The sequence below is a fragment of the Betta splendens genome, chromosome 17 (genome assembly GCF_900634795.4).
Source record: "Betta splendens chromosome 17, fBetSpl5.4, whole genome shotgun sequence".
In the NCBI taxonomy this organism is placed as follows: domain Eukaryota; kingdom Metazoa; phylum Chordata; class Actinopteri; order Anabantiformes; family Osphronemidae; genus Betta; species Betta splendens.
Window position 1 is genome coordinate 14890592 of NC_040897.2, and position 12758 is coordinate 14903349.

Below are 12758 nucleotides of genomic sequence, written 5' to 3' on the forward strand. Positions count from 1 at the left end.
GAAATACAGGTCAGATGCTGATTAGCTGCATTCATTTGATGTTTCATTAAAACTCTGTTACTACTAAACTAATGAGTTGCAAATGACTTTACCATTAGTTATGAGAAGAGGCGGCTTTAAGGATGATTTACAAATGTCAATATATATATTTGTTGTATAAGATGTGTTGATTGATCTTTTGGTTACTGTTAATCAAACAGTGCTTCATCAGGGTTATTTGTGCTTCTGTTAAACATTATTTAGAGAAACAAATCATTAGGGTTAAGGCAGATTAGGGGGACATGATTATTTAAACATCAAGAGAAGCCACACGTCAATAAATCCTGTTTCAAGGTGAGATTACGTAAATGTTCAGGCTGATTACATGATGATTATAATGTACAAAATGTTTGGTAAAAATAAACAGTAAAGAAAAGAAATAAACAATTCAAGGATTAAACCCTAATTGTAGTTGCCCACAATATGCAAATCACAGAATGCGCTATAAATAAACATGCTTCTATTCAACCACTAAGATTTCAAACTCATTTGAATGAATCTCATCCCAGAGGGAATCTTTTTCATGTTCAATTGGATTCCGTGGCTTATATTGATAAAAAAAATGTTGTTAGAAAAATCAGGAGCTAAATATAAAGCAGGGACGCCTCCGCATTTAAATGATGTTAAACAGCGGTGGCAGCAAATGAAGCTTTAGGCCCTGTCAGTGTGCTCAGTGTGGATATGTACCAAAAAATACACTAACTCACACTGTTAGGACTGACTAAACCAAGGAATTGTCATTAGGGTTCATTGTAATAATCGTTTTAACATTAATAGTGTTTTTTGAATACCTACAGAAGCACTATTGCAGCTTCGAGGAGTTTATGTGTACTGTGTCGCCACCGCCGCACGGTGGCAGCACTGAGGCTACACTTAGCCTCCGCCCTCAACAAATCATCCCATGAAGAAGAATGCGTCAACAAGAAATGCGAAACTTTGCCTGCGCCGTCACTTGGGTTTAACCTGCTCGGCCGGAGACATGGCGGTCTCACCCGAGAGAAGCCTATTAGGGACGGTTATCGTTCTTTTACTCCTTTCGGAAGGATATTTTCGATTGGTAAGTCTGACTAAACTCCTTAGTTCTCGTGATTAAACATGACCCATCTCCGTCAGCGCTCTAACTGTGGCGTTTGTCTGCGTCCGCTAGCAAAACTAAGGTCGGGTTAGTTTGGCTCGTCGCAGTTTAGCCTTTCACTTTTCATCCTGGGATAAAATGACCTCACCTGTGAACAGTGGGACCTGTCGTTGACGGCTCAAACGTGTAATAAGCCGCAATGGCCGCTGAACCCCGCGGCATCCCCGGCGTCGTTAGCTAAAACGTTAGCTTTGACGTCTCACACAAGGCGGGTACTGGTTTGTCCTGGTCGTGCAGTTGATGTCGAAATACCCTCTCCGTTTCCCTCTGCTGTGTGATGTCGTGCCAGAGTAGCTGACAAGTCACACGAATGCTGTTTCGACCAGCTCGGTTAAAAAGTGCTGAATTGTGTTTAACAAACTTTGACTAGCTTGCAAAACCGGAATGAACAGCGTGTCCGCAGCTGCGTCGATCCAGTGGTCTGTTACTGGTAAAAAGTCTCCACTGGAGCTGGTACGTGTTAATTGAAGTCAGACACAGACTTTAGACTAAACACATGCAGCTCCTCTGTCACTACATCCTGCAGACATTTGGTTCCATTCTTCGTATGCTAATTAGGCAATCCCACTGGAATGTACAAGACTGTGGGATAGGATAGGACACGACTTTATTATTTCTACAATGGGGAAACTCCCATGATTTCAGCAGCAGCACGAGAATTGACAGGATAAGAAGTAAAGGAAACGACAAAAACGAGGTGTTAAGTAAAATAGGACAAGATATCAAGGCCGTTTTACATATTCTCAATCTGAACGAACCAGCAGGAGTATTGGACTAAAAGAAGACACTTTGGGTTGAAGTTTCTGGGTTGAATGTTGACTTTCATTAGATAACCCGTTTTTAGAGTTATGACCTTGTCTCCAGCTGCATAAACTAAACAGTCACATTTCAATGCTGTCCTTCAACTCAGTTCTGCAGTTAGAACAGAACTTGCTTAACATAAAGGTGCTCAAACTGAGCCACAACACTGACAAACTGTTGTGTTGCCATAGAAATCTGACTTCGTCTTTTTAACGTTTTGTATCAGTCTAGTCAGAGTTGTGCGATATGACTAAACTGTCTGCTTTACTTTGGCTAAATGTTCAAATGGTGAAGGAAACAGTTTGCAGAAGTGAGATGTAATCTCAGACACATGTCACACAAAGCATAGTAGATGCACAGGAAATGAAAGGACTATAATTAATCTCAAGGTACAGTGGTGTAGGTTTAGCTGTTCATCTCGATGGTTAAGCCGCACGGTCCACTGCAACCTTTAGGGGAACTCTGTTTGGTATTTCCTCTGCCGTATTAGCGAGAACGAGAAGTATGCTTCAACATTCAAATGACTACAGATCAAAACAAGAGGATCATACATTCAAAGAAAAACTCAGTTTTTGTGCTTGACTCTGCTAATCATTCATTTTATTTTTATGTTTTTACACCAGGCTGACGCTGCACACTGTGTGTGGTACGGTGAATGTGGGGACTCGAAACAGGTGCCAGGAAAGAAATACAACTGCAACTACACTGGTCCTCCCATTCCACTGCCCTCTGAGGGGCATGAGCTGCTCACGGTATATTTTCTTGTACTGTTGATGCTGACATTTCAACCCCCTATAAAATAATACTACTTTCCTACCATTTAATATTTTGTGCTTAAGGAGAATTTGTCAAATGTAAGTCATGCCTTCTATGTCTGTGTGCAGGAACTTTGTCCTGGATACGACTATGGAGACCGGAGTCTTTGCTGTAACATTGACCAGTTGCGCACTCTGGAAGCCAGTCTGCAGCTGCCACTTCAGTTCCTGTCTCGGTATGAACTGCATTAACATTAACTGATGAAGCCCATGACCTGTTTGGAAGTAAAGATCACTCTCTTCCTTTTAATTTCTGAACCAAATGTTTCCTTTTCTAAAACTGTCAACATAAGTAATGTTTTGTAAAATGCATGTTCTAAGAAATCAGTTAGTCTAGTTCATGGGTCAGATGGCAGATCTGCAGAAACCGTCTTTTTTTTAACTTCACTTGTTGACTTTCTTGTGACGCTTTTAAACTTTAACGTGTTTTATTATTTTGTAAGTTACACATTGATGCATTTATTTTACTTTCTGCTTCTGACATTCTGTCTGTGCACAGCTGCCCAGCCTGCTTTTTGAATCTGATGAACCTCTTCTGTGAGCTGACATGCAGCCCCCATCAGAGTCAGTTCCTCCAAGCGACAAATATCACTGGGAAAAATGTGATAGAAGTGCGTTACTTTATTGGACAAAGTTTTGCCAATGGTGAGTTCACAGATTAATGCAGATTTATAAAAAAAACTGCTGGACTCATTTTCTATGTGGAAACAGTGTTGCAAGATGTCAGACCTGCCTCATTTGACGTTCTTGTCAAATCTGCTGAGTAAACTTAATCGCTTCCCTACTACTGTATGACATCAAGTCATGCTTTGCCTTACGGAAATACTGTGGTTGACGAACAGTCATGACTGTTATGAATAAAAATAGGAGGCAGGCACTTTTACGTGTATACTGACAATCTCAAATGATTTTTGCAGCCATGTTCAATGCCTGTCAGGATGTTCAGGCACCATCCAGCAACGTGAAGGCATTGTCACTTTTATGTGGCAAGGATGCAAAGGAATGCAATGCTACCAACTGGATTCAGTACATGTTTGATATCAACAATGGACAGAGTCCTTTCCCTATCCTCCCACAATTTTCAGGTAAGGTATATTAGTGCAGAAGTAGTGTTGTTGTGCATATTTTTTTGTTAACCTGTTATACACCATGTCTTTACTGCAGATGTCCCAGTGTCTGGGTACACACCCATGAACAACAAGACATACAACTGCACAGAGGTCCTGGAGGATGGTTCAGGCCCTTGCTCCTGTCAGGACTGTGCTAAAGCCTGTGGTCCAAAACCTGTGCCTCCCCCTGCCCCCTCTCCCTGGAAGATCTTTGGTATTGATGCCATGGTTGTCATCATGTGGATCTCTTATATGGCCTTTCTGCTCATCTTTGTTGGAGCTGTACTTGGAGCGTGGTGTTACAGGTAAAGAAATTAGCCCCCTCACGCAGTGTGACATTTAAAAGTTTGAATATTTTATTTTTGTTTTGAAGGTAACCCCTGATTGGTTCCTGTGTTCTTTGTGTTTACAGGAGAAGTGCAATCATGTCAGAATATGGCCCCATACTGGAGAGTAATAATCCACTGTCTCTCAACAGTGATGGTTCTGACCAAGGTATAGTCATGCATTATCTACAGTCCTGTGTCATTGTTGCGAGGCAGGAACTGACTCCTTGATCCTCTCGCCCCTTTTTTTCTTTTCTTCAGCGAATGCTTCATGCTGTGAAACATGTGGGGAACGCTTTGAGAATTTACTGCGAACTGTCTTCAGCCACTGGGGCTCCTTCTGTGTGCGTCACCCCTTCCTGGTGATATTGGGAAGCCTGATTCTGGTGGCAGCTGCCTCTGGGGGACTGGTTCATATGCGCCTCACCACTGACCCTGTTGAACTGTGGTCATCACCACACAGCCAGGCTCGCCAGGAGAAGGACTACTTTGACACTCACTTTGGACCCTTCTTCAGAACTGTACAGTTGATTATAACCACCCCGCTCAATGTCTCTTCAACATACCATCCGTACCCCTCGGGATCAGCTGTCCCCTTTAGCGCCGTACTCAATAAAGACATCCTTCACCAGGTGTGTTAGTGGTGGGACGTCCGTTTGGAGGATCATTAATTTCATCTATGAAAGCCACAGGGACTGAAAAAGACGTGTGTGAAGAACAGCTGCATGTCTGAAAATGTGGTTTGGTTTTATAGTTCTCCTTTCTTCTGTTTTGTTTTTGGGTTGACCATAACCAACCAGGTTCTGGATCTGCAGCTTGAAATTGAAGCCCTGGTGGCAACATACAATGGCAAGAACGTCACTCTAAAAGACATCTGTCTTTCTCCGCTGGCCCCGTACAATGACAACTGTACCATCCTGAGCGTTCTCAACTACTTCCAGAACAGCCACGCTGTGCTAGACCACAGTGTTGGGGACTGGTTCTTTGTCTATGCAGACTATCACAGCCACTTCCTCTATTGTGTCAGGTGATTAGTCTGAAGTTGGTTCTGTTTCTTATTGGTTTTCTGTCACTTGTTCTGATTGTTGGCACAAACCTGTTGAACCATAAGGAGCCATGAGACAAAGGGGTCCAACAATTAGCAAACAAATGTGTTTTTTATTTATTAGAATATTTCACAATTGCTCTGGAAAAATGCATCTTCCCTAAAGTTCTACTTCCTCATTTTATTAATATGTCCACTCTGTAACAGATTCTACCTTTAACCTTGTATGTGGTTATTTTCTTATAAGCTTAAAGCTTGTGACCAGGCCAGTCTAATCATAATCACTTCTCCTTCTACAGCGCACCAACATCACTCAATGACACCACCGCCCTCCATGACCCCTGTTTAGGCACATTTGGTGGCCCCATCGATCCCTGGTTGGCCCTTGGGGGTTACGATGGTAAGTTGGATTAACAGCGGTGGATATGCAGAACAATAGTAAACAGTGGCAGCACTTATAATGGTGATCAGGGTCTATGTACCTGCTTCCTTCTAAAAATAGTAAATAATACAAACACCTTTTTGATAATGTTGTGAGTTGCCATAGAAACCAATCACATTACATTTATCAAAAATGAGCCCATGATTGTCTGGGAACGTGTGATGTCACCACACTGATTGCATAGTGGTCATAGTTGTATCTTCTTAGTGATGCAATAGATTTTTTTTTCTCTTACTCTTCAGAGAGCAACTACAACAATGCCACCGCTCTGGTGATCACCTTCCCTCTGAACAACTTCCTGAACGACACAGTGAGGCTCGGAAAAGCTTTGGCATGGGAGAAAGAGTGAGGGATCAGTCTTTTTTTTTTTTTTTTTTTTTTTTTTTAGAATTAATTTTCCACATCTTCACTAAATGTAACTACTTACATATTAACTGTTTGTTTTTTTTTTGTTTTTGTTTGTTTGTTTGTTCCAGATTCATCCGGTTCATGAAGGATTTCAAAAACCCCAACCTTACTATAGCCTTTAGTGCAGAGCGGAGTATAGAGGACGAAATTGACAGAGAGAGCGACAGTGATATCGGCACTATTCTCCTCAGCTATGCCATAATGTTTGTTTACATCTCCCTGGCCCTGGGTCACATCCACAGCTTCAGGAGACTGTTGGTAAATCCCATTTCTTACCACATTGCTTTGACATAACCAGTACAACACGCTTGACTGCTTCCTGCTACTTGAGCGTAGAAATGTAGCAGCTAATAAAACATGAGTCTTCCTGTTGTCTCGTCCAGGTGGACTCTAAGATTTCTCTGGGTATAGCAGGTATCCTAATAGTCCTCAGCTCTGTGACTGCCTCACTGGGCATCTTCAGCTATGTCGGCATCCCCCTCACCCTCATTGTTATTGAGGTCATTCCATTCCTGGTCCTGGCTGTTGGCGTGGACAACATCTTCATTATTGTGCAGACCTACCAGGTACCGGCTCTTCTGCTTTAATGGCCTTTCTTGTTTCTAAGTCTCATCTGTTCCTTTGCGTGGCAGCTTGATGTCACTTTCAGCTTTTGTAATATATTTTTGCGTGCGTCTCGGAACAGAGGGATGAGCGGATGCCCCAGGAGGAACTTCATCAGCAGATTGGCCGTGTTCTTGGAGACATAGCCCCCAGCATGTTCCTCTCGTCGTTCTCTGAGACGGTGGCTTTCTTCCTGGGTAAAATAACAAACCCACTGTCTTATTGCACCCGCTAATCATGGAGATGTTGGATCTCATACAGTTACGGTTGTTGAATCCTGTCTCCTGCAGGAGCCTTGTCCAACATGCCAGCAGTGAGGACGTTCTCTCTCTTCGCTGGCTTGGCTGTTTTTATTGATTTCCTGTTGCAGATCAGCTGCTTTGTCAGCTTGCTGGGTTTAGATGCCAAAAGACAGGAGGTGAGATTGAGATGCTATGATGACATGTTTGACACTAGAAGGGTTATATTTAGTCTTTAGACGAGTCTGTTTTCATTCATCCAGTCACTGCATCTGTGCAGGAATAGTTTTAACGTAAAACCTTTTTATTTTTCCACTTTTTTTAATCTTTCTGAAAACTGACATCTTTGTTTTGAAGGGGAATCGATTTGACATCATGTGCTGTGTGAAGCTGCCAGAAGGTCAAGAAACAAAGACAGACGGCCTCCTCTTCCGCTTTTTCAAAAAAGTCTATGCTCCATTCATTCTCAAAGAATGGGTGCGACCCATCGTAGTAAGTAGCTCAGCGACACTGCTGCTGATTCTTAGACTAATTGTTCTTGTTCAGAATATGACCAAAAATAAAAATGTTTATTCATCCTTTCTTTGTTTTTTTAGGTGGCAGTGTTTGTGGGGATGTTGTCCTTCAGTATTGCTGTGGTTAATAAAGTAGAGATTGGACTGGATCAGAAGCTCTCTATGCCTGATGTGAGTTTTATAGTTTGTCATAAGTGTGTGCCCATGGGTTGCTGGAGCCCTTTTTTACTCTGAGTTTAATGCAGAACACGTTTCTCTCCACTAGGACTCTTATCTGCTGGACTACTTTAGGAACATGAGTGAGTATTTCCACGCTGGAGCGCCGGTGTACTTTGTGGTAGAAGATGGTCTCAACTACAGTCGGCCAGCAGAGCAGAACATGGTGTGTGGAGGAGTGGGCTGCAACAACAACTCCCTAAATCAACAAGTCTATGAGGCCTCACTCATCAGCAACTAGTAGGTTGGAGCCAGAAACAGTCCCTCAAATGCTGGATTTGAAAAACAAAAAGCAGAACGTAAGTTTTATATTATACTGCACTTAAAATAAAAATTAAAAAAAACTTTTTTTTTTTTTTTTTAGCACAACCATTGCCTTCGCACCGTCCTCCTGGCTTGATGACTACTTTGACTGGGTGAAGCCTCAGTCCTCATGCTGTCGATACTACAACAGCACTGGAGGTTTCTGCAACGCCTCGGGTACATTTTTAGCCAATGTCAACATACTTTGAACCCTTGTCTTGTGACCCTCCTGTCACAAGCTTCTGTTTTGATTGCTTTTGCTTTTTATGATCAGCTTTTTTTTTCTACTTCTCCATATAATCAAATAGAGCAAAACAAATAATTTTATGGCAAAGCCCAGCAGAAAACTCTCAGTGACACATGACTAATCATAATTTATTATTACGTTGCTAGAGTCATTTGAGGTTATCTCAACAAACTCGTAGTATCCTGGGAATAATCATGTGCCAAGTCCTCAGTTAATAATTTTATTGAATGCAGTTAAAGGTCACAATCAACATACTTACATACTTGGGTCAAGTAAAGCAGAATGAGGAAATTATGCATAAAAGTCATAAAATGCTTAAGGTACATGCTCATTTTTAACATAAGAACAAAGTGATACATTTGTGTCAAAGGAAATGACCCGTCTCCCGTTGGTTCCTAGTGGTAAATTCATCGTGTGTTCACTGTCGACCCATGACTCCCAGTGGGAAGCAGCGGCCTGAGGGCAACGACTTCATGCGATTTCTGCCCATGTTCCTGTCAGACAATCCCAACGTCAAATGTGGAAAAGGGTTCGTTTCTAGCTCTTGTAATCTCTCGTTTTCAAATCGTAATCAACACTTACCTTTATGGGTTTTACTGTGGTTTGTGTCTTTGTTCGCTCCCACAGTGGCCATGCAGCCTACGCCACAGCAGTTGACCTGTATCCCAACAACACGGGCATTGGAGCCACATATTTTATGACCTACCACACCATCCTGAAGGACTCACCTGACTTCATAGATGCTCTGAAAATGGCCAGAAGCCTCGCTCACAACATCAGTCAATCCATGAACCACAGCGTCTTCGCCTACAGGTAAGTCCTGTAGACATGTCTCATGCTGTATACAATAAACGTTAATCTATCCTGTTCTTTTCCTCCCTCGCAGCGTCTTCTACGTGTTTTACGAACAGTACCTCACCATTGTGTTCGACACGGCCCTGAACCTGAGCTTGTCGCTGGCGGCCATATTCGTGGTGACGACGGTGCTGCTGGGCTTCGAGCTGTGGGCCGCCGTGCTCGTCAGCGTCACCATCGCCATGATCATCATCAACATGTTTGGCGTCATGTGGCTGTGGAACATCAGCCTCAACGCGGTCTCACTCGTCAACCTCGTCATGGTAAGAAGCAGCTTTTGAATGGAATTGTATCGTTTTTATCTTTTTTCTAGTTGATTATGTATTCGATTTTTTTTCTTCTGCTGCTACATGTCAGTTTTTGCTTCCACTTTATCACTTGGTTGCTTGTTTGCACTTGTTCTTTTCAAGGTGGGGATGTATTTACATTCCGTCTGGTCATCCGGTCTCTTGCTGTACTTGCCCTAGAGGACTTTGTTCTCTGTCACCATGCTCATCTATATCAGCAGCTCTTTGTGCATGTCAGATGTAGCGAGTCTTAAACTTGACAGCATGGCGGTGAAGGCAGACTGTGTTTTTGGTGCTGAGGTGTTCCCTGGGTTCTGTTGCAGAGTTGTGGGATCTCGGTGGAGTTCTGCAGCCATATTGTGCGAGCGTTTTCGGTCAGTGTGAAGAAGAACAGAGTGGAGCGAGCTGAAGAGGCTCTGGCTCACATGGGAAGCTCTGTGAGTCTCACTTTGTCCTCTACAAACATGTTACCTTCCAGTATTTTGAAACATCCCACTTGATGCCACTATGTTCTTTTCATAGGTCTTCAGTGGAATCACACTAACAAAGTTTGGAGGGATCTTAATCCTGGCGCTTTCCAAGTCTCAGATCTTCCAGGTTTTCTACTTTAGGATGTACTTGGCCATCGTCCTGTTGGGGGCCACTCACGGCCTCATCTTCCTTCCTGTGCTGCTCAGCTATATAGGTGAGTGCTGTCACAAATGTCTACATTAATTGTACCACGTCTGATTCATCGCTGTAAATAAAATGCTGTGTATTTGTCTCCTTTCTCAGGTCCTTCAGTAAACAAAGCCAAGGCATTTGCTGCTAATCAGCGCTACGCTGGCACAGAAAGGGAGCATCTCCTCAACTACTAGTGGGTCGTTAAAGACATTGACCACTTTGTCTCTGGGAACTGAATGAGCGTGACGCCGTTTCTATGATCACTGACACATTTGAAGTCATAAACAGTACTATGCACAGATTTAACTCAGGAATATACTTGGAATAGAAGAGGCAAAGGTCTCTGCGCTGCAGATGCATCGATTTCAGCAGAAGACTTTGGACCCTTGCTGTTCTCCACACACTACAAGGCAGGCCAGACTTCAGTACGTGAAGCTTGAGCAACATACTGTGGGAAAACAGGCCTTTGACTGTGTGGAAGTAGGAGAGACAGACGCTTCATCAGTTTACAGACAAGCCTTCAGTCAGATCCATTTGAGATAATTAAGAAAATGTGGGAGAACTTAAAATGGTTAAAACTGGCAACTTTTGTTGTTTTAAATGTACATCAGAAAAATGAGGATTGTTTTGCAAAAGCTTACTTAAGACTTACTCACCAAACTTAGCAGACCAGCAGCGATTGCTTGGCATCAACATGGATCATGTCTGAACAATGCTTCTTAGGTTTGTATACAGGCTGACCGTTCATGGTGGCAGTGCAGGTATTCATCTTTAGCCCTCTACCTGCAGTGTCACACACAGACGAGCACATCGGCAGCATCCTGGTGTGAAACCTTGAAGTCATTGTCTGTTTACTGTACTTCCTTTGCACATTACTCATCATTTAAACAGTCTGCTGCCATATTTCATTGTAGTGGTGTTGTATGTTTATTCAGATATCCTTGCAAATTTTTACAAGTGTTCCTTTTTTTTTTAAAGGAACTTACATCAGTTAGGATTCATGTTGATGCCAAGGGTTCACTAACGGTAATAATGGTTCTACATTAAGCTACAATATTTTGTACAAGTTACTGAACAAAACATTTTGCTTTAAGGTGAAGAGGCTCTGCTGTAAATAGCACATGACTAATTTAGACTTCTTCTTTGTTGACACTCAAATGACTGGACACTGGTGCAGTCACAGGGTTTCTTTATTGTTAATCCTTAGGTTTGTGTTTGTGGCCTAACTTTACATTCCAGCACCTTGTTCACAACCGTAGCTGTGTGTTGAGGTGTAAGGTAGATGGATCTGATCAGTACCCATACGATGCCTGTGGCTCATCTCTGCAGAACTGGCACCATTCTGACACAGTTTTAGACAGAATTTTGTAAAGAATTAAGAACAAGCGCAACTGACTGAAACATGAATGTGGGAGGATTTTTCTGTAACAGTGCTGTGTATTATGTTGAGAAGAGACTAACTAAACTTTGGTAAACTTTAACACATTTTAACAATAAAAAAAGCTCTAGTGCTTCTTGGTGTGACCTGAAAACATTTATGTCCTTTTGCTCTATATGCTTGCTTTGCAGATGTCAGATAAATGTGTAGTATTTTTTTTTTTTGGATGTTCTAGTTAGTCTAATTAAACTACGTAATGTTCTGTTGTGACGGTTCAGAATGGCCACAGTGTGGCGCCTGAATCCATTCATGCAGCCCAGTGCATCTGGCTGTGTGCTGTGGTAGAGTTGACCTAATTGTCCTGAAGAGGAGCGAACTGCAGTGCTGTAACATTCAAGATGCAAAAGTTGCCAGAAGCTATTAAGTAAAGCAACAGACAGCAGCTTTAGTGTATTTACACCACAAACCTGCAGACCAGCAGTCAGTCACGTCCCATTGGAAAGTTGCTGCCAAACAGCTCTGGACTTCCTCCCAGCATGTGTTGTTGTGACTCTCTGTCCAGCGCTGTTGTCACACAAACCTCCAGCTCATGATTTATTTATCCGCTGCCTGGGAGAATGGAGGCTGTTCTTTCAATCTGGCTGAGAGATTAAAATATTAATTTCCTCTGCAGGTAGTGGGAGTTGCATTATGTAAGATGTGCACAGCTCGGCCCGGTTCCCGTCTGTCGTAGCGACAAGCACCTCACGGCAAGAGTGACGCTTAAGCAAGGTATGTAGCAGTTACAGTCTGAGGAGCACAACTGTGATTTAATGGAGGCCTTCTCATGCTCCAAAGCCTCAGTTTGGCTTTGGAGCACACTTTTAGTTTCGTTGCACATATATGCAAAATAATTTAACTAATATTCTAGCAAATATGAATCTGGAAGCAGAAAGAGGTGCTGTTCTAAGCTGTTACATGTCGCGCCCCACGTCTGCTTCTGAAGCTCGTGTCCCTCCTCGGTCCAGTCTTATCTCTTTACTCTTGCGTTTCCTCCCACAGCCGTTCTTGAGCTGATATTGGGGCCTCCACCGCGACTGCTGAAAACACGGGCCTGCGTGAGAAAGGTCAGCGTCCTGCTCTGCGTCGGTGGTTTTCTGTTACAGTGGCTTCGGTTGTCTCTGAAACTGACCCTCAGGGTGGAACAATAGGGATTTGGTTGCTTTGTCAAACATGAAGCAAGGATCAGATTTTCAGGTGCACCTGCAGTGCTTTTGCCTCATGACTGAGACCAGCGCTGGGCGATAGTTACACGACCAAACATCATGTCAGCAGCGGCAGCCTGCACAGGTC

At 42.9% G+C, this 12758-nt stretch overlaps 1 protein-coding gene across 1 annotated transcript; it reads left to right on the top strand.

Moving 5' to 3' along the window:
• The first annotated feature begins 949 nt into the window (after window positions 1-949).
• npc1 (Niemann-Pick disease, type C1) lies at window positions 950-11561 on the top strand. The gene is made up of 25 exons (XM_029132240.2): window positions 950-1096; window positions 2599-2727; window positions 2860-2966; window positions 3290-3435; window positions 3708-3875; window positions 3955-4204; window positions 4312-4394; window positions 4487-4857; window positions 5026-5252; window positions 5570-5670; window positions 5955-6057; window positions 6189-6378; window positions 6504-6686; window positions 6806-6920; window positions 7014-7141; window positions 7320-7454; window positions 7559-7648; window positions 7743-7933; window positions 8058-8173; window positions 8643-8772; window positions 8871-9056; window positions 9130-9361; window positions 9709-9822; window positions 9908-10070; window positions 10160-11561. The coding sequence occupies exons 1-25, from the start codon at window positions 1019-1021 to the stop codon at window positions 10240-10242; spliced, it is 3819 nt and encodes a 1272-aa protein (XP_028988073.1). The 5' UTR covers window positions 950-1018; the 3' UTR covers window positions 10243-11561.
• Window positions 11562-12758: the final 1197 nt, after the last annotated feature.